The following is a 22,071-nucleotide window of genomic DNA, read 5'->3' as shown; positions in this document are numbered from 1 at the left end:
GAAAGAAAATAAACTAAACAGAAAGCTGAATGCAGACAGCTGCTATAAACACAATGGAAGTCTTGATCGTTTTATGTGAATGCAGATGTACTTTGAATAGCAGCATCCAGGCTGGTTCCTTGCAACTCTTTTTGTTTATTTCCTATGTTCTACAAAAGAAATGCAGTTAAAAGATTCCACGACCATTGTTCTTCCCATAGATAAAAGGACAGATTTTTGAAGAGTTAACTTAACTTCAAAAGTTTCTTAACTTTGACAAAATGTACTTTTTTACAAGCAAAACCTATCACAACACCCAGAACGATTCCAAATTGACCTCTATATATTTTCATCTTGATCTGAGGACAATACAGAATATAAAGTACTGCTTCGATATATCTTCATTACTGTGGTTGCCACCCACAAAATTGTTGACAAGCAAGTGGGAAGTATGATGCCGCATCTGTAAGCTGCTGAAATGATTTGCTTGTAAGTCAGAGGGTGATGAGGATCAAGGGATCAGATAGCTAAAGCTGCAAAGATTAATAGAAAAATAATTACCTAGAGGAGAGTTCTACAGATACTAATAACTGACAAAAATACAAATGAATTGATCCAATACCAGATTAAGCCTGAACATTCTCTAGAAGCTAAGATGACAAGGCTGAGCTGTCATACTTCAGACATTATGAGAGGACATGGCTCATTAGAAAAGTCAATAATGCTTGGTAAGATAGAAGACATAAGAAGAGACGAATACTACATTACATGTAGATAGACTCAGTCAAGGAAGTCAGAGTCCTGAGTTACCAAGACATAAGGAGGACGTAAGTAGCACTTGAGAGTTTCTCATGTATAAGATCATTATAAGTCAAAGTTGACTTCACAAAATTAGCAACATTTCCTGGGACTTTCCATGAATACCTATTTTTTCATGGTATACATCATCTAGAAGCAAGCATGATGCTTTCATCCAACTCCATATTTCAACTGTTCATTATATGGACACCTTTTCTTTCCACCTAGAGTCTTGCTGAATAACTAAATTTCAGAGCCTTGGATACTGAGACACTAAGAGGAGGGACCTTTATATAGAGAGCTTTCCTGTTCAATAACAGTAACGGAGCATGCAGCTTACACTACTCATGTAAAAATATTCACAACAATCTTGTTCTTGGCAAGAAAGGGAATATCAACATGTCCAGATATCTGCCAAGAAACTGCCACCCTTGCCACAAAATTGGCAGTTTTCACCACCAGGATGTGAATGAAACCAAGAGAGCTTTGCTTTCTGTCGAGGCTTCCGTCATCTTTGCAGAAATGGCTGCATAAAATCCTGTATTTTCTCTTCATTCTGAAGGAAAGTCATTATGTCATTCACAAGGATGGAACAAGCGAAGATACAGATACACAGAATAAGAGAATAACACAGGTGGAAGATACCACATTGGCCATTTAGTCCAACCTACTACGATGCAGGAAAAGCACAATCAAAGCACCCCAAACAGAGGGCCATCCAGCCTCTATTTAAAAGCCTCCAAGGAAGGAGCTTCCACTATACTCTGAGGCAGAGTTCCACTGTTGAACAGCTTGTACGGTCAGGAAGTAGCATATATTACAAACCTATATAAATCACAAAACAATAGAGATATAAGAACATGCAGAAATTGGAGTAAGGGACAATTAATAAGGATTGAGAGAATGTTTGAGTCCCAGATGTAAAGATGGATAGGTCTGATGGATGACTTTGGGACTTATTCTCTGTGGGAAACACACAGAGCATTTTAGTCATAGTTCTGGATAGTTCTCTACAGAAAACAATGATTATTCACACAGAAAACATTTTTCATACAGAATATAATGCTTTTTGATTCAAAAAGTTTTTTTGCAAATTCTGATTTGCGAATTCTGATTTTCTTGCAGTGAAGAAAAAATAGTTAAATTATTCATTTTTACCCATGAAAATGAGATTTCTGAGAATGTACATTCCTACCACATCACTATGGACTTCATCACATTAAGCAACTCAAGCCAGGGAAAAGTGGGGGCATCCGTGGGGCAACAGGGCAAATCCAGCAAGCAGCAGGGGGAACCGTCTCCCCATGCCCCACATTGCCCGTATTGCTGCCCGGCTTTTCCCTGTGCTTTCCCTGGCTTTTCTTATGAGAACACGGGAAGCCTCCTGTGTTCTCTTGACTCCATCCTACTACATTTCCAGGACAGAGCCAGGATGGAGCCCTGCCAGAAGTAGCCATGTGTCATGTGATGGACTCCGTTGGGCTCTGTCCTGCAAGCATTCTAGGATGAAAGCAAAGATCAATTATGTGTGATTATGTGTACGTGTTACTCTGGAATGTACGCCAATATCAAGAGATGCTCTAGGAATACATACAGTAGTAACAATTATTTTCTGAATACTATGTAATGAAAAATTTCCTATCAAGAGTGCAAGTGCCTACATCTCTCCTATATATATATGCCACTGAGCTGCTGAAATTGCTGACTGAAAAGTTAAATCCAGGGAGCTCCCGCTGTTAATCTCAGCTTCTGCCAACCTACCTGTTTGAAAACATGTAAATGTGAGTAGATCAATAGGTACCACTCTGGTGGGAAGGTAACAATGCTCCATGCAGTCATGTCAGCCACATGACCTTGGAGCTGTCTATGAACAACACTGGCTCTTCGGCTTAAAAATGGAGATGAGCCCCAACCCCCAGAGTCAGACATGACTAGATTTAATGTCAGGAGAAAACCTTTACCTTTACCTATATTTTTTCATAAACTTTACTTCTAATGGAGTTAAATGTCAACAGTGAATTAGTATTTAGCTATGATGCTTAATTTATGAAACTGACTTCGTCATTACATTCAACGAGTGTGATATGATGGATCTGTAGACTAAAAGACTTTTATATTCACTTGGAACATAATTCTGGCACTCAGATTAAGAAGAAATTGGATGTATTTGTGGCTTCGTGGTTAAAAATGCACCAGGTTCTTCACTTAATCTCTTTGAAGGGCAGAAATACAGACACAATCTTATAATCCTGCCAGTATTACATCATGAATAATAAAAACAATCTTATAAAAAGGTACACTTGAGCTCATTGTCATTTTGATCCAGAATTCTAATTTGCCAGGGAAAAATATTAATTCTATTTTGGCAAATATATTCATATACTGTAAGTATTTTCATTGTTGCACATAGTTTTAATAGCAATATTTATCAAAGTTGTTACTAACCTGCAAGCTTCCATGGTAGTTTTGCATGGTTAGGAAGTGTTTTTTGTTTTTTGCATTAATTGTCAAAGATTCATTCTAGATGGCTCTTGGAGTCTTTTACAATTCTATGATGACTTCATCCCATGTGTTTCAATGGGGGCTGTCCTAGCTTTGATGTCTTAGGTGGTATATACAGATATCTAATTCATCAAATTCAATCAGGAGGACCATAACAGTAATACTGGGGACCACTTTTCTCAGACTGAATAATTGCATAATAGAACAGCACTGTTTGCTACTGACATTGTATTTGTTATTTACTAATCACTAGCCAGCAATGCCTGATCCACTTTCAATGACAACTAAATATTTGCCCAAAATCTGTGATTGTTGAATGATAAACACACTTGTTTTCCTTTAGTAAATATTAAATCATGCAACAGTTTTCTTCATGCAAAGGCTAGAGATCAGAAATCATTAAAAGACCACATACAAAAGATTCAGCTGCAACTATGATCATGAATGGTTTGGCAAATAACTATGCGGGATGCCAACATCTATCCATGAAGAAATGCTATATTTCTTAGTCTAAATCTGCCCAAATGGATGATTTGCTGGCTGCTTGTTTTTCAGAGTCACCAAATCAAAGTAATGTTCTGGACATGCCAGTGACATATAGCTGCAGACTGCAAAGTTTAAAAAAACATATAATTTCTGCTATTTATCTTTTTCTGTTTTTCTTGCCACTGTAAGGAGTTTCCTGCAAGCAAATCTGAAAAACATTATTATTTTTAGTCCAAGCTCATTTTAGCTGAGGGAATGTGGGAGTTATCGTTGTAAAACTTTGATTACCACAAATGGCTTTAAAAAGGAAATTAGCATAAATTCCATGTTTATCCAGATTCTGGGTCAAATAAATAGGATGCAGGTGACATACAGGTTGATCATCCTTATCTGGAATTCCAAATCTAAAATTGTTCATATGGGCAGCTGAAATGGTGACACCTTTGCTTTCTGATGGTTCAGTGTATACAAATTCTATTTTATGCTCACAATTATTACAAATACAGTACTACATAAAATTGCCTTCAGGGCTATGTCTATAAGGTGTGTATGAAACATAAATGAATTTTGTGCTTAGACTTGGATCCCATTGCCAAAATATCTCATTATACACACATATAAAAATGCAGGTATTGCAAAATCTGGAAAAAAATCCAGAACATTTTCAACACAGAATACACAACCTCTCTTTAGAACAATGAAATACAGTAAATAGATGATTTAGTCTATTCTGATTTAAAGTATTTTTTTTAAAAGACAGCCCACACCCCCTTTAGAAGCTGTACTTACTAAAGCAAATGGAACTTTCTCATAAATATTAATGTTAGTTTTGTAGCAGCAGGCCAACAACTCATTATCTGTCTTCCCATTTATGCCCTGGATTACATACAAAATTTCCCAGAGGAATTTCTGCTCTGATTAAATGACCATGTGTATTTACTCAAATTGGGTTTTTCTTTTGGTATTGTCATTCAGTTAAAGAAATCTTAATTGATTAATCTTACAAGATTTAGTTCCAGCCATTAATCAATTATGGCTGCAGTCATAAATATAAATTACTAGGGGAAAATCTCACTGAATTCCAGGAGATTTTTTTTGAAGCAAATGTGTTTAGTTTAAAAAAACAAAACAAAAAAACACCTTTATTTTAATATGAGGGAAATGATAGCTCCAAAGGTCTGTCAGATGCATACATTATATAGAGGAAGAGGTTTTAGTAAAAGACAAAACATTACTTCTTTGGTATAAAAAACTACATCTGATAATGCTTTCAAAAGTAGGTTGCTGAAAGCAATAAAAGCATGACACACATTTTACATATTTACTTATTTACATTATTTTTATGCTGACTTTTCATAGCTCAAAACACACCCTACAAAAACTGATAAAATACATTCAGAGAAAAATGCCATAAAGGCAAAGAAGGAAAATGGAACTGAGCTGACAACTTTGAAATGTCTACTGTATCTGAGCTAAACCAGAGCTGGAGAACCTGGGGCCTTCCGGTTGATACCGTATCCCAATTAACATCAGACCCTGACAGCCTGCTGAGGGCAATTGAAATACAATACTCTATTTATTGCTCACATCCCATGATCTAATGTCTTTTGTGCTTGCAAAAGGTAGGCAAAAAGTCAGAATATGCTAAAGCAATTACAGACAGTCAGGACCCATGTCATGGTACATGCTAGGACACACACCACCACAAGGAGGGCAGGAGGGGATGGTTAAGGTGACCATTCAATGTAGTACTCAAATAATAGCATAATACTGATCCCTTTCTAAAGGCAATGGGACCTCTGAACTATAGAGGGAAGATTTCATTACACCCTCTTCACCTTCCTCTTCCATCCATTTTTAAATATCTAATTGCTAACAATATTCACTACCTTTCTGATCAATCCGAAAAAGACTTCTGGGTTCATCTCCAAAATTCCTATTGACATTAAAGGCATAATTTGGCATCTTCACCGCTCTAACCATTTCAGCTTTGTCTTTCCACTATAGTAAGGTATCCAGCTGTTATCCAACATGTCACTATTACTTTGGGGCTTTTCATGTCTGAGGTGTGACCAGATTACGTTTGTGCTTAATGTGCGCTCAATAGCAGCAATAGAGGGAAAATCCGATTTGAAAAAGTCCTCTTTTATCCCAGTTCCAGGTGAAAAAAGCAGATTTTCCCATGACTGTGTGGCTCTTGAGTCATGTAAAGTTCAGGGTTTCCCTCTTTACCCCCTGTGGAGACTACTACCCACCCATGCTGGTTTTAAAAAGCCCAAAAAAGTTGATCAGCTGTTCAGGCTCCCACGGAGACACAGCTGATTTCCAGATGGTTTCAAGAGAGGAGAAGCAGAGAGCCATTAGAGGTCTCTGAAAGTGTTTATTTTAAAGTTTATAATATTAAATAGATCATAAAGACAAAATTGGGTAAAGAGGGAAATCCAGCGGCATTTTTAAATAATTCCCGCCATTATGTGCTGATGCTTATATGTCCACATAGGAATCTCTCCATATTTGTATTAGGGTATTAGCATGTGCGTACATAAGCATCAGCACATAATTGAGTGTTTTTTTTTAAAAAAAAAAAACATCTGGGGGTTGTCACCCGTCCGCCCTCCATTTTATCCCGAGACACAGAAGGGCTGTGAGGATGGCAGGGGAAGAAAACCTGGGACCGGTAGGTATATGTGGGGATCTGCTTTGAGGTTCTGGGTTTATCCCACATTATAATCCCAAATTTGGCGCAGTCTGGAAGTGCCTTGAATTGTACTTTTCTAGACCTTCAGGTTATTTGGATTTCAATCACCAATTATACTTTTCTCATTCAATTTGGGTTTTAAAAAATAAATTGAAGAAAATAAATAAATCATCTTACCATCCAAGCTGTGACAAAGTCTCCCATCCAAGTCCCCACTGCTGCTACCTTCATAAAACTTTCATTCCTGATGCCCATGAAATCTGTTACAATGTATGCCCTGTAAATGCAAGCACATATACCGTGAATTATAGACTGTCATTTACTGCAGAATTATAGATGATTTGGTTTTTCTGACACAAGGAAGATGGGGTGATGGAATATTTAAGCTCTCAGCAATAGCTGTTTTTCTTTTACAATCTAGATTAAGATGTAAATCATGTGGTCATCCATGTATGGCTAGCCTTAGCAGGTGGTAAGGGATACTCTGCTAATATTTCCACATCTGCGACCCTTTCACATTATACATTTATAAGCACTATGATTCCACTTTACCTATAGAATTGTGGGGTTTGCTGAGGCAAGACAGCTCTCTCTATGAAAGTTTAAAGATTCTTCTCTAAACATCACATTACAGGCTTCCATGGGAACCATGACAGTTAAAGTGGAATCATAACACGCTCTTTCGTTTTTCTCCAGCTTGAGTCCCTAGATGTTACAGGATGATAGCTCCTGCCATGCGGACTGGGGAAAATGGGATTTGCAACCCAACAGCACTTGTGACTCTGAGGTTGGGGAAAGGCTAAAGAACATTTTACTGTCAGATATCATATCCACAAGCCTTGTATCCTACTATGCTGACTAAGCATAACAAATGGCATTCCCGTCAGTTCTAGTCATCATGCCTAACGATGAAAAATATAGGAGTTGTGGTCCAGCATCTGGATAGCTACATAAAATGACATGGTAAATTGGATTTGGCCTGCGGGCCTTAAGTTTGATAGTAAAGGCTTTAGAAATTTAGAAATTAAGTCCTGTTAGAAAAGATTGCGTGAGAAGCCAAGATTGAGAGATGGAATTATATATAGCCCTCTGTAACCATCTGAAGGATGATTAGATGGAAGATTGTGCAAACTGGTTTGCTTTTGCTCTGCAGGAAAGAATCTAATATATACAATGGTTTCAAATTAAAAGAAGAGATATTTTGACTAAAGATTAAGAACTTCCTGATAGCAGCTGCAGTTCAACAGAAGTAATCTATTTCAGGACTTGGTGGGCTCTCCTTTATTTGAGGTTTCTAGATAGCTGTTGGATGATCATATCTCATGAATGCTTTACCTGTGGATTCCCTCACCAGCAGGTAGTTAGGCTAGATTCTCCTTAACATTCTTTTCAACTCTGTGTGTTTTCAATCTGAATACCAAAATTTGACATACAGGCATAGCTCTCATCTGCCACAGGTTTGTCTCAATTCAATGTGGATCTCAGCAATATCAGTTTCTTATTTTTAAAGCTGGGGAGACAGTAACAATCTCAGAGGGGAAGTATTTATTCTCCGTGATATCACTTATATGATTAAAAGCGGCCCCATTGAAGTTACTATTAGCTGTAGGAAGAAGAATGTGAAGTAACTAAAAAATAAAGAACTGTGTCGTAAGAAGGTCTATCTTTCATATAGCAAATAGCAGTCCTTAAACTGAAGATTTGCATCAAAGAAGGAAAGTTGTAAAGACCTTCATGGCCCAACCTTGATGTAATGGTTTTGCCATCTGAATAGCTGATCCAGAAATGAAGGCTGCTCAGGTCAGTCTCTGAAACAGAGATATCTGACCTGTGACCAATCAAATTAAAAAGGCTTGTATCTGGAAAGCACTATACAGAATGCTACCTTTCACAGGATCCTGTGTAGAAGTATTTGCAACATGTTGTATTTTGTTTATACCTTTAAGTAACTCAAAAGAAAACAAATTATTTAGTGACCTTAGGTTACAATAATGAAAGTGTGCAAGTCAACAACCAACTTGACCCAACCTTACAAAAAGGGAAATACTTGCTGTCCAAGTTGGTGTGGAATAGAGAAAGTATAATGTTCTCCAATTTAGAATGGGGTTTTAATAGAAAAAAAAAATAACATTCCAAGGGGGAGTATCCACCCTTCCTTGCAAAAAGCCCATGCAATACCCTCAATCTTTGGCAGCTGTCCACCCCTGAATGAAATACTACCCTGGCAGAGCACAATTTCTGGCATCCCATTGTGATATTATTTTCTGTAAAATCAATAACATCGAGTTTTAAACTGAGAAATAGACATACTTCAATGGAAGCCAATAGAATTTGTCCTTGCTACACTTTAAAGGCTACTAAAGTGATACTAAACAGAATAATTCCTGGTGAATATTTAAATGGGAGGTCAACAACAAATATCAGGTGCTATAAGTTGTATTTCAAGGGAAGAAACTGGCAAAACTACTTCTGAGTATTCCTCACCTAATAAAACCCTATGAAATCCATGGGATCAGCATAATTTGACAGGTGAGTTGCAATCACATGCACAGATGCCAAGACTCTGTAGCATCCTTGTGATTAGTAGTTTAATGGTTGGTGTCAACTGTCATCAGGTCAACTTTGATTTATGGCAACCCCATGAATAAAAGACCTTCAAGTCACCCTATCATCAATAACTGTGCTCAGGTCTTTCAGACTCAGGGCTGAGGCTTCCTTGATTGGGTCTATCCACCTGGAATCCTGTCTTCCTCTTTTCCTACTGCTTTCTACTTTACCTTGACAAGTATTATTGTCTTTTCTAGTGAATCACGTTTTCTCATGACATGTTGGAAATATGACAGTCTCCGCTTATTCATCTTGGCTTCTAGGGAGAATCCAAGTTTTATTTGCTCTGGGGCCCACTGATTTGTCTTTTTGGCAGTTCATGGTATGTATTGTGCACTTCTCGAGCAGCACATTTCAAAGAAGTTGATTAAAGATATTTCCTCCCACCCCTAGCTTACTGCAAACAGTGCATTTGCCAAATTTGTGCCAAGGGTTAATATATCTCTACAAAATCAATCCTGCTTAGTTAGATGGGTCATGACATATTCAAAATTTAGAAGTCTCTTCAAATCTTAGGACTTTGAAAAGGTTTCAGACCTCTTTTACATTGTTAAGAGCCCAATGCCCTTATATTTTTCTCTTGCATCTTCCACAACCCTAACAATACAATTCTTCAAACGTACTTCCTTATTTTCATAGTGCTTTGTTTCCCATAGCATCAGCAGTATGGTACCTTCTCTTCCTACCATCTAGGATCATATTCTTCCCTTGTGGTCTCAATTTTAAGTGAAGCATTTTCATTAACAGGTGGTCTGTTTTTCTAAGCAATCCCAAGTGGTCAGAAATAACTACAGTGGCACCATTCCAGAAAAAAGCTTTAGATGGTTCACATATATTACGGCAAATAGATAATGAATATTTGTTACGTAGTCTTTAGATATTTGAATAATACACTGAAACTTCCATTGTCTGGGACATCATTTATTGAGCCAAATTATGGCATCATAAACACACATACAGGATCAATTCTGAATTAGCTGTTTTAGATATTTGTATTTTCTTGAAAGAAAAGAAAACCTTAGAATGTAATTATTCTGAGAATATAATGATTCTTGGGTTTGGTAGAACCATATGCAATGTTCTACCAAACCTAAGGACCTCTTGGAGCAGGAACCTCCTTTGGTTTGGATGAGTGGTTCTCAACCTGTGGGTCTCCAGACATTTTGGCCTTCAACTCCCAGAAATCCTAACAGCTGTTAACTGCTTGGGATTTCTGGGAGTTGTAGGCCAAATCATCTGGGGACCCACAGGTTGAGAACCACTGGTTTAGATGCAGCCCACATAACTTCCCCATCCACTTGCAAACTTCTTCCTTTCTTATGCCATATAAGTGAAAACTGTTGATAGCCCTGTTCTGCAGTCTGGGAAACAATAAAATGGAACTGAGTTCTCATTTACTCTAATTATTAGAACAATGGAGTCAAATGGCATCCTACTGCAACGTTATCCATCTTATACAATAATATATTCCAATGGTGTAGAATAGACAGCATCCCTTTCTGTTGAGAAGAATCAAACCTAGATTTTTTAGAACACAGTAATGAAGATTTGCTTTCCTTATCAATGATAGGGAAAAACAATCCCACGGAACAATTTCCTTTCTCTCCTAATGGAAGGGATTGCAACAGCAATAATTTCATTTCGTTTGATGGTAAACATAGTTTTGCAGCCTGTCTCTCAAAAGAAAATATACAAGCTGTAAATTGTAGCTGTATTCTGAGTGGCAGATAATTGACGTAACGGACCATTACGACTCTCTTGGTCTGCAAATATATAAAAGTGTTTGCCCATAGTGACTTGGTGCTGTCAAAAATCTAACGGCCAGATTTCAGATGCTGAAAATATGCATAAGATGGTGGCATGAACAAAAACCTGCTTTAAACACAATAAAGTTCTGCCAACAGCCAGATCCTAGAAATACACCCTATTACTAGTTGGAGTTTGGAGGACACATGGTGTTTTTTAGCAACAGTTTCCAAAATATCCAAGCCATAGCCACCTAGTCAGCATGGTGTACTAGTTTAAGCATTGGATTATGACTCTAGAGAACAGGGTTTGCATTCCCACCATGAAAACCCACTGGGTGACCTTGGGCAAATCATACACTCTTAGCCTCAGAAAGCCCCATGAGAAGTTTTCTTTAGAGTCACCATAAGTCAGAAATGTATTGAAGACACACAGCAACAATAACACCTACAAAATGCTGGAAGATGACATCCAATTTTTCTCCCCAAGATCATGTTTTAGGCTTACTTTTGGGGTGTTTTAATCTGACAAGGAAATGGAACAGAAAATAGAAGAACCAGTCACTGTTACAATGCTATGTCTCCATGGAGATTCGAGATGTAATAAATGGGGACACAGTAGAAAATTAAATATGCATTATTATGACCTTCAGATTCCTGACAGAATGTTAATCAATGCTTTGCTTTCTAATATTATATATAGATGGAGAGAAAGAAACCAGTTTTAAGACCAGTTTAAGGAAATACAGCAAATTGATACTGAAATTCAGAATGAAAAAAGATGGCTGGCTTCACTAGGGGATTATGCCTGTAAAAGCAGCCTTAAATGTGTGGAAAATTGAATCAAGACATTTTGGAATGGCCATTTTCACCTACGGCATGTCATGACAGTACAATTGGTGGGCATCCATTGCACAATGGTATCCAGTAGAGTGACCAATGTAACATGACCTGATACACAACAGGTATTGAGGGGATCTCCCATGAGCATCTGGACACCAGCTGGGAAGTGCCAGAGCTCAACAGCAGAGCTTGATGTGCAGAAGTGTGTGATGTGCACCACAAGTAGCCAATGTACACCAGAACTGCTTGATACACATTATTGTATCTTGATAGCATTGGATGCATAACTTCACTCCACAGGGTTTTGTTGCATTTGTACAATATAGCTATGGATCTGTAGTTACAAAATATAGACTGTGAGATGGGAATTTGGCCTGTGTGTTGTAACACTCCCCACACATTCAGGTGGTTGCTAGTACCATGGGAACTGATGAGAAACAGGAGTACAGAAAGAAAAACAGAGGCATTACAATGAAACATTACACAAAACTAGCTGTATGTAATTTCAAACATGGGAGGGAGAAGGTAGTGACAAGAACAGAGTGTGATCCAACAGTATCTGATGGACTACTAGTTGCCCACTTGTCTTACTTTACATTTTTTTCAGCTGAACTCAACAACCAACTAATACAGGACTGCCTCATAAAATACTTTTTATAATGGGGTATAAACACAGCAACACAGAAGCAACGCCTGTATTATGGAGGTTTGGGTTCAAGGTCTGCCTTCTGCTGGTGGAAAGGTCCTGATTTTAGATTCTACCTTCATCCAAGTTTTACGATCCAACATCCCAATTGCATGTACGGATATCAGAATCAAACATTATTCTTTCAACTCTTAAAATAAGAAGAGCCAGGCCACTAAAACCCTCCCAATTTGTGCTTTTTACATAGAGTGCATCTCTAGACTAGAATTAAGACATTTTGACATCACGTTAACTGCTATGGCTCAATGTTATGGAATAATGGAAGCTGTAGTTGAATATGTTTTTCAGCCTTTTCTGAAAAAGAGTGCTGGTGCCTCACCAAATTACAAATCTCAGGATTTCATAGCATTGAGCCATGGCGTTAAAGTGATGCCAAACTGCAGAAAGTCCTTCAGTGTGAAGTGGCTATTAGACATGCACTACAAAGATTGGCCTTTGTGCATACATGTGCGTGTGTCTGTTTGTTGTTCACACTCCCCATTTTAGTTAATACCAAAAGAACTATCCAGGTAAAAAATTACCTTTGGGGCAAAACTGTAAAACAACAATCCCCAGTTTAATTAACCAGCTCATTAATTAGTAATGCTGATGAATGTATTCCCTTTCCATGTATGTGCATGCAGTTTTCTATAACTAAATGTATATCAAACAGTCTTCTGCCTCCTCAGTACATCTCCACTAGCTGTAGAACTTGTTTCATTAATAGTATGTTTTGTCTTAGTCTAGTCACTGCGGAGAGAAAGGAGGAAACAGCTCCAAAGCTTTCTCTTTGATTCATGCTGAATAAAATAAAGGAGTATGTAACTACCTAAGCAGTGTGTGGGTAGTTGAATGAACACCAAGCACTCCTCTGGATTGTATGTTAATTTAACCTATATTTGTCCAAACTTTAATAGCATTCATTTGTAAGCCATGGGTTCCTTCCCACCAACAATTTATAACAAAGAAAAGGTGCCCTGGGTAACACTTGTTCCTTTTCCAGAAATACAAAGGGCATAGATATGACTCTTTATATGGTCTATTTGCCTTTATAGATTAACCTTTATTTCTATAGATCCTCTTTTTTAAGGAGGCATATTAACATGCTGATATTGTGAAATTCTGTTATTTCCTCACTTTTACAGTTATATTTAAATGCTGAGTGGAATGTTCTTCTCCAGTGTTTGTTCATTTTTTGGTGCTGGTCATATATAATTTCTTAATATTCCTTTTCTTTTTTCCATTTGGCCCAAAGGTAGTGATGGGGGGGGGGGGGCTTAAATCTCTGGCGTTAATAATGGTTAATCCAAACTAGACTCATTGAATTCATTGCTAAATGATAAGCGGGTGCATATGTAAATCCCATTGATTCAGTGAGTGTACCATAGTTATAACTAGCAATCATATTCTGGCCTATATGCCTGTATAGTTTTTTTGCTTTTGGCTTTATGGTGCTTTGGACACTTTCTCACTATTTCAGCTTTCCTACCAATCACGGATGACTGTAACCAATCAGAACTGAAGATCCGTGATGAGCCATTAAGAGCAAACAAAAAACAAACCAGTCCTCTGACTCAGGGTGCATCTAGGCTGTAGAATTAATGCGGTTTGACATAACTTTGACTGCCATGGCTCAATGCTATGAAATCATGGGTGTTGTAGTATTGTATGATGTTTAGCCTTTGTTAAAGTGCTGCTATCTCACCAAACTGCAACTCCCAGTATTACACAGCATTGAAGTATGCCAGTCAAAGTGGTGTCAAACTGCGTTCATTCCACATTCCACAGTGTAAATGCACCCATGATTTTTTGAACCAATGAGGTATCGCACTAAGACGGCACCTGCAATGAAGGAATCATAGAAAAATGACCTGTTTGCAATGGGACCTTGAAATGAATGTATTTTTACTTGCTAATAGTATTTCAGTTAAACTGAAGGCGAGGTGAATATTTGCTTTTTTGAACTTTCATAACATTGTGCCAGACTATTGTGACTAATTTGGTTGAAAGGATTTAAGCAGAATCCAAGCTGTTCCATCAATTTTTATTCTTTCTCACAGGAGAGGATTTTAAATATCCTGTGCATATATACTCAGATGAAAATGCAAGAATGCAATTAAACATACCAGAGCTGTTTGCTTTGGGAACATAATAAAGTGCCCTGGGTTTAGGCCTAAATCTGGAGCTAATGTGACCCTGTTCAGAACCGAACCTAAATCAAAATATGGAAATCTACATCTTAGAGTTGTCCATTATTTTCATAGCAAAATAAAAACAGCCATACACTCTTTAATGTCTGTATGTGCACATATGTGCATGCATGCATACACATGATTTTGGATACATCTTGGTTGTGTTGAGGATTTTTGTGACAGCTCTTTTTAAAACATGTCTTTGAGAATGCCATAATAAATTTTAGAAACAGGGTATTCCTTTCAAAGAGATTAATCCTAACAAATCGCTTAAAAGGTCCAGAGATATTTTTGTGCTGGGCACTATTACAGTTTGCTTCAACATATTTGAAGTTTGCTAATATGTGCTGCATTTCTAAATTATGTTATTTTCCAGTGTGTTATGCTTGTATCCTGCATATGCACTAAGCTATATTTTAGACTACATTCAATTGATGTGCCAATGAAAGTAGACCCAATTTATCTATGGAACTTACTGTGTATAAGTAAAAAAATGTATGCCAAATTAGATCCCCAAATAAGAATAAACTTATAGACGGGTTAAAATGATACCTCTCTTTGGCTTGCCAATGCTTCTGGCCTTTTAGGATGCCTGTGTAGAAGCTCTTGAGCACTAATCTTCCCTGGTGGGAAAAGCTAGGTCAGCACTTCTTTTGTGGTGAGCTCTCCCTAGATCAGTGGTTCCCAACCTGTGGTCCATGGACCACCAGTGGTCCCTAAGAATTAAAATATGGCCCATGGCCTCACCACGGATAATAACACAGCCCAACTAAAAAAAAAAAATTGGGGTGTTTTTGTTTTTAGACCTGTTCCTGGGGTTATTTGAGGTACTGATTCGGAAAACTGCATTGGATAGACCACATCAGCTCTAGATTATTAAATATGGTCTTCTTCTGTGGGTGAGCAGATGGTGACTACTGGATGGCATGTTTCGTGTCAGAAACTAGAGCTGCTGTGATCTATCCAATACAATTTTCTGAATCAGCACCCCAAATAACCAAACTGAATCTAAAGTTGAACAAAAACTAATTTGTAACCCTTTTGGTACTGATATTGAAGAGTGGTCCCTGCTCAAAATGGTCCCTGGTCAAGTGATCCCTAGTCAAGTGGTCCCTGGTTAAAAAAAAGGTTGGGAACCACTGTTCTAGATGGACTCTTCACTGCCTGCCCACAGATATTTGCAATCAGTCTTCTTGTCTCTCCCTCCTTGTCCTCAATCCCTCTAAGAAGGCAAACTGATCCACTGTCCATGGTGAAGTGGAGCCAAAGAATGTAGACAAAAATAAGAAGTCAGAAGATGCCAAGGGGCAGGGTGGAAATGGACATAAACCAGCACTGACATGCATTATTTGGCTGAAGGGGCTGCTGATTTCTTACAGATTTCCTAGCTATCAGCCTGGCTCTGTGACTTGGATTGCTCACTCTTCCATGGCATGCGAGTACGGAAAAGAGCAAATCACAGACCACCTTTTACAATGCAGTCTGAGCCCTGGCACATGCACAATGGAAGAACTTCTTATAGCAGAACCAGAGGCACTCCAAGTAGCCAGCTACTGGTCAAAGGACATTTCGTATAATGCCAAGTTATTAACTTTGTTTGTGTTTTTAAATACATTTACAACATTACCGTCAGTTTGCTTCTAACATGATAAATAAATAGCATGGATATGAATGTTCTTTTAATTCAATGAAGTCAAATGATCAAATGTCAAATGATGTTATGGAGTGATGACTGAGGTGGAAAGTAATTTTTTTAGGTTTCAGAATGTACAATACTTATGTTGTTTATCATCATAAGAATGCAGGTGAAACCACTGGAGTTTCCATAAAGTACTACCACCTCTCTTTTTGGCTTCCTGGGTGTCATGCTGATAGATTGCCCCTAATGAGTCTGTTTGGTTGTAATAATCTGCTGTGAAACCAGAAAAAATGATTTCAGCCTATTTTTTACTCCACTGCAAACACTTAAGGTTTATTTTTTCATTATATCTATCAAAAGCCAGAGTCTTTTCAAGCTCTCGATCCAGTAAATGGAGCTAGTATTATTGGACTATCCACTTTGGATAGCTTTCAGTACACAAGAAAATGTCAGGATGAAACCTAAAAATACTCAAGTTCAAGGGGGAGCCTGAATATTGTGGATATAAAAGTCAGGGATTTTCCACAGCTCCCCAGACTAGCAGCACTAAAAGGAATACAAAGAGGTTATTCTCTGAACTTCCTCCTAGTGGCATTTTATTTATTTATTGAACTGCCCAAATAGCCACCCCTTTTCAGCCAAACTGCCCAATAGCTGCACTTTTTCTGCAACATACAATATAAACACATGAAATACAACAATGAAATAATGATTGAAGATAATAATGGCAAAATCAAGCTATGACCACTCACAGAGAAGACTACTACTACTACTACTACTACTACTACTACAGTAGAGTCTCACTTATCCAACACTCACTTATCCAACGTTCTGGATTATCCAACGCATTTTTGTAGTCAATGTTTTCAATACATCATGATATTTTGGTGCTAAATTCGTAAATACAGTAATTACTACATAGCATTATTTTTTTCTGTAAAATTTGTTGTATAACATGATGTTTTGGTGCTTAATTTGTAAAATCATAACCTAATTTAATGTTTAATAGGCTTTTCCTTAATCTCTCCTTATTATCCAACATATTCGCTTATCCAACGTTCTGCCAGCCCGTTTACGTTGGATAAGCGAGACTCTACTGTACTAAAGTTAGTACTGCAGGACCTCCAAGTCTATGGGTTCTGCATCCGTGGATTCAACCAACTATGGCTCAAAAATATACAAAAAATATTCCAAAAGCCAATTTTCATTTTTCCATATGCTAAGCACTACATGGATATGTAAGCATTTCCTGCTGAAGTGTCCCAACCTTTTCATAGATCATTACAATTTTATAAAAGGGACACACTTTTACTACAGCATTGTGTATAATGGAACTTAAGCATTCACAGATTTTAGTATCCACAGAGGAGTTAGTAGTTGGGGGGGGGGGGGGGCTGGAACCAAATCCCAAGTAGATACCAGAAGCCCACTGTAACCTCATTACATCTTGTAGTTATCACCGTAGTTTAACTATGGCCCCTTCTAAACTGCAATATAAAATTTGCACTGAATTAATTGAGCAGTGAGTCTTGGCATTTCTGGGAGGTTAGGGAAAAAGAAAACTACTGCTTCTTCTCCTAGCTTCTGCATAAGTATTAAAGACATCATTAAGACATTTTGCCACTTTGGCAGCCTCAAAGTATGTATAGACAAAGCTAGAAAGGTAAGTCCTAGCTTGACTAGCTAAAATATGCCTATTCTGCTCATAATATAACTGGGATTCTGAATCTTCAGCTGCTCATGGGAAGTTGGGGAGTCTGGACATGCTTGCCCAACCTGATCATCACCATCGGTGATCCCTCATGCCCAAGTATGACTGCCTTCCAAGTGTAGGGTCTTGGTGATGGGTCCGGTCCATAGGTATCTGTAGAGACCTATTCTTGACCTGCATGTTCTTTCACAGTGAGGACATTGTTTTCCAGGTGGAAGGCAATTCAGGTCAGGGTTGGTTTGACATGCCTTCCTCTTCACATGTTTCTCCCTTTCACCCTCCACTCATGCCTCTTCAAATTCCATAGCACTGTTGTTAACTAACAGCTGACCTCTAGTTAGAGAGCTCAAGGGCCAGGGCTTCCCAGTTCTTGGTGTCTATGCCACCGTTTTTAAAGTTAGCTTTAAGCACATCTTTAAATCTTTTTTCCTGTCCACCAACATTCCATTTTCTGGGTTGCTGTGAGTTTTTTGGTCTGTATGGCCATGTTTCAGTAGCATTTTTTCCTGATGTTTCACCTGCATCTGTGGCAAGCATCCTCAGAGGTTTGTTCCGAAGTCCGTGGAAATGACAAGTGGAGTGTGTATGTATGTATGTGTGTGTGTGTGCGCATGTGTGTATATATAGACTATCCAGGGTGAGGGAAAAAACTCTTGTCTGTTTGAAGCATGTGTAAATGTTGCAGTTGGCACGCTTGATTAGCACTGAGTAACCTTGCAGCTGAAAGTCAATAAGTGTTGTTGCTTGTAGGCAACCTTTGTTTGGGAGGTGTTAATTTGCACTTGATTGTTTGTTGTCTGGAATTCTCCTGTTGCTAAGTGGTGTTCTTTATTTGCTGTCTTGATTCTGGTGTGTTTTTTTAATACTGGTAACCAGATTTTATTCATTTTCATAGTTTCCCCCTTTCTGTTGAAATTGCCCACATGCCTGTGGATTTCAATGGCTTCTCTGTGTAGACTGACATGATGGTTATCAGAGTGGTTCAGCATCTCTATGTTCTCAATAATATTCTGTGTCCACATCAAGTGCTCTGCTATAGCTGACTTCTCTGGTTGATTTAATCTGTGGTGTCTTTCATGTTCTTTGAAACGTTTGGGTGCTAAGTTTGGTGATTCCTATGTAGACTTGTCCACAGCTGCATGGTATATGATAGATTTCTGCAGTGGTTAGAGGATCCCTCTTATCCTTTGAAGAATGTAACATTTGTTGAATTTTCATGGTGGGTTTGTAGATTGTTCATAGGTTGTATTTCTTCATCAGCTTCCCTATGCGGTCAGTGGGTCCCTTGATGTATGATAAGAACACTTTTCCTCCAGGTGGATCTTTTTCTTTATTCTCGTGGCTTGTTCTTGTTCTTGCAGTTTTTATGCAGGTATCTATCTGTGTGTTTAGGTTTCCTATTTTCACCATTTATCCTTTTTATTTAATTAAATAACACAACTTCTATGATATTTTTACAGTGTTGGGTTGGGCTTCAACATTTTTACCAGTTTTAACATATTACCTGTAATATAAACCCCGCAAGATAAAAATGGGTGCTACCTCCACCTGGACCAAACTGCTTAATATATCATTTCCAAAACATCATTGTTTCCACTGCAGGTTTGCTCCCCTGTTGTTGTTTATTCATTCAGTCACTTCAGACTCTTTGTGACCTCATGGACCAACCCAGGCCATAGCTCCCTGTCAGCAGTTACCACCACCCCCAGCTCCTTCAAGGTTAAGCCAGTCACTTCAAGGATCCCGTCCATCCATCTTGCTCTTTGTTGGCCCCTCTTTCTTATTTGTTCCATTTTCCCCAGCATCATTATCTTCTCCAAGATAACATTTCCTGCCAGTGAGTATGGCTGAAACAAACAAAAGCCAGACTCCTTTCACAATTCTTTGTCAAATTGTAGACTGCTTTCGGGAGGCAACTGGAAATGTCAACCTACTGTGCTCAGTGCAGCTGCTGACTGTTGACGTAGGTTTGGAGGCTCAAGCTATGAGAGTATTTATTTATTTAAGTTATTAATATGGGATTCACAAATGTTGCTTAGTTATACATTCATAACCAAGTAGGGCCATATGATTCATAAGGCTGAGACATGGGAAATATACCAGTACCTTGTGGGTTGAAAAGGACAAAAGTAAGTGGTTTTGCACTAGAGTTGTACAGTGATCAATTGATAAAATTACCATCTGAGCAAACACAGGATTAAAAGACAATGAAGCATGTATAATTTAGATAATTTCACCAAGTCGGCCTACATTGAATCAGTTCATAATCTGCTCCCTATATGTAAAAACAAACATTACGAGGAGGAAGAACAAGAGGAGGACGTTGGGAGGCAGAGAGAAAACTGAAAAATTTGTAGAGGAAGATCCAGAGGGAATGGCTTCTTGAAATCCAGTCTGCCTAACGGTTCCCATCATAAACTCCTGAGCCTATGTGATGTGCCACACTTGTGGCATGTGCAGCGTGAGTTTATTACAGGGATCTCATTAACTACTAGAACATATGCTGTGATTTATAAAAAGAAATACCAGTGACAAACAGAACTCATATTTTCATGGATTATCTTGCCTTCAAATATGTATGAGTTGCCTTTTAAAAGCTTTCAAGACAGGGTAGGATTGATAATACCAATAAATAAACACACACACGGGCATGTATGCACATATAAAATACACACTGTCTTGTTTGTTTGACGTGTAAAGCTCATAAGTTGCAGCCCAAGTATATTTTCCCTTTGGTTATATGGGTTCTGAACCATGTTTACCAAGAATATTAAGTCCCCGGGGTGTTAATTAGGCAGACATACTTCTTCATCTAGGTACACAAAACAACACAGAAACAACCCTCTGAACCAGTTCAGACAGAAGGACTTCAAACAGTATGTAAGGACATTAGAAATCCCAGTCTCTAGAGTCAGTGGAAGCAAACTGCAGTTTAGTTTGGATTAGATCTTTAACTTTACATACTGTGAAATGTATTTTGTCATTGGCTTTCCTGGGGTGTAGGTCTGCCCATTAAACAAAAAGCAATGAATAATCTCCGAGAGTGTATCTATACTCCAGAATTAATGCAGTTTGCAGTGCCAGTTTGACTTTCATAACACAATGCTATGGAGTCATGGGAGTTGTGGCCTTTCATGGTCTTTAGCCTTCTCTGCTAAATAGTGCTGAGGCCTCACCAAACTACAACTCCCATGATTCCATAGCATTGAGCCATGGCAGTTAAGGTAATGTCAAATGGCATTAATTCTATAGTGTAGTTTCAGCCTGAACTTCAAAGAAGCTGTAGAGCAGTGGCTCTCAACCTGTGGGTCCCCAGATGTTTTGGCCTTCAACTCCCACAAATCCTAACAGCTGGTAAACTGGCTGGGATTCCTGGGAGTTGTAGGCCAAAACACCTGGGGACCCATAGGTTGAGAACCACTGCTGTAGAGGATGCCAAACATTTGCAGGATAGGCTCCAGCACCTTGGATCCTTCCTTAAAAGTTCAGGCTCCAACACTGGCATAGGAGTCACCATCTTCCACAAACTCAAGTTGGCCTGGGTGGATCGGAACTCTGGAATAATTCCTTCTTCCTTTCTTTCTTTCTTTCTTTCTTTCTTTCTTTCTTTCTTTCTTTCTTTCTTTCTTTTCATCTACCAAACAACAAAAGTTCTTTGGGCACCTTACAGAAAGCCAAAGACCCTTTGGGTTTTAAAAAAATATCAATTTCATCTCTTCATAGAGCAAATGAAAATGCACCAGCCAAAGCTCAGCAAGAGAATGGAAAGGAGTTCAGGAATCCAAAGTATTTAAGGCACACATCTTGCATCTACCATAGAAACCTCAATGGATAGGCTGTACTAGAATTATCCTACTGATAACAGCCATTATGTACACCAAACAAGTCACTGGGGTGTGTGTTGAGTTTTTTTTAAAGCCCCAGGATATTTAATAAAAGAAAAGGAAAGCACACTTAATTATATTCATTAGCGTTAAACTATGTAATTACATTAATTAGACATGGGGGTTAGCCACTTTGCTAAGTAACAGTCAATTAGATATACACTCAGCAGTCAAATAACTTTGCGCCTCAAAGAGCTCAGACAAAATCTGAAAGTAGAACTGTGGAATAAAGGGAAGGAGGGAAATTTGTAAAGGAACACAGCAGTACAGCCACTTACTTAACATTTCTGTACCCTAACATT

The 22,071-nt window shown here is 38.3% G+C and overlaps 1 protein-coding gene across 6 annotated transcripts in view; it reads right to left on the bottom strand.

Moving 5' to 3' along the window:
- The window catches only part of tmem117 (transmembrane protein 117), a 370,721-nt gene that overhangs the window by 194,200 nt on the left and 154,450 nt on the right, over positions 1 to 22,071 (bottom strand). For all 6 annotated transcript variants that reach the window (XM_062982502.1, XM_062982504.1, XM_062982501.1 and 3 more), the window contains one exon: positions 6,641 to 6,740. In XM_062982502.1, coding sequence (XP_062838572.1) covers positions 6,641 to 6,740 — 100 coding nt within the window. The remainder of the gene's footprint in view (positions 1 to 6,640; positions 6,741 to 22,071) is intronic.

The sequence above is a fragment of the Anolis carolinensis genome, chromosome 5 (genome assembly GCF_035594765.1).
Source record: "Anolis carolinensis isolate JA03-04 chromosome 5, rAnoCar3.1.pri, whole genome shotgun sequence".
In the NCBI taxonomy this organism is placed as follows: Eukaryota; Metazoa; Chordata; class Lepidosauria; order Squamata; family Dactyloidae; genus Anolis; species Anolis carolinensis.
This window is presented reverse-complemented; position numbering and strand designations above follow the sequence as displayed.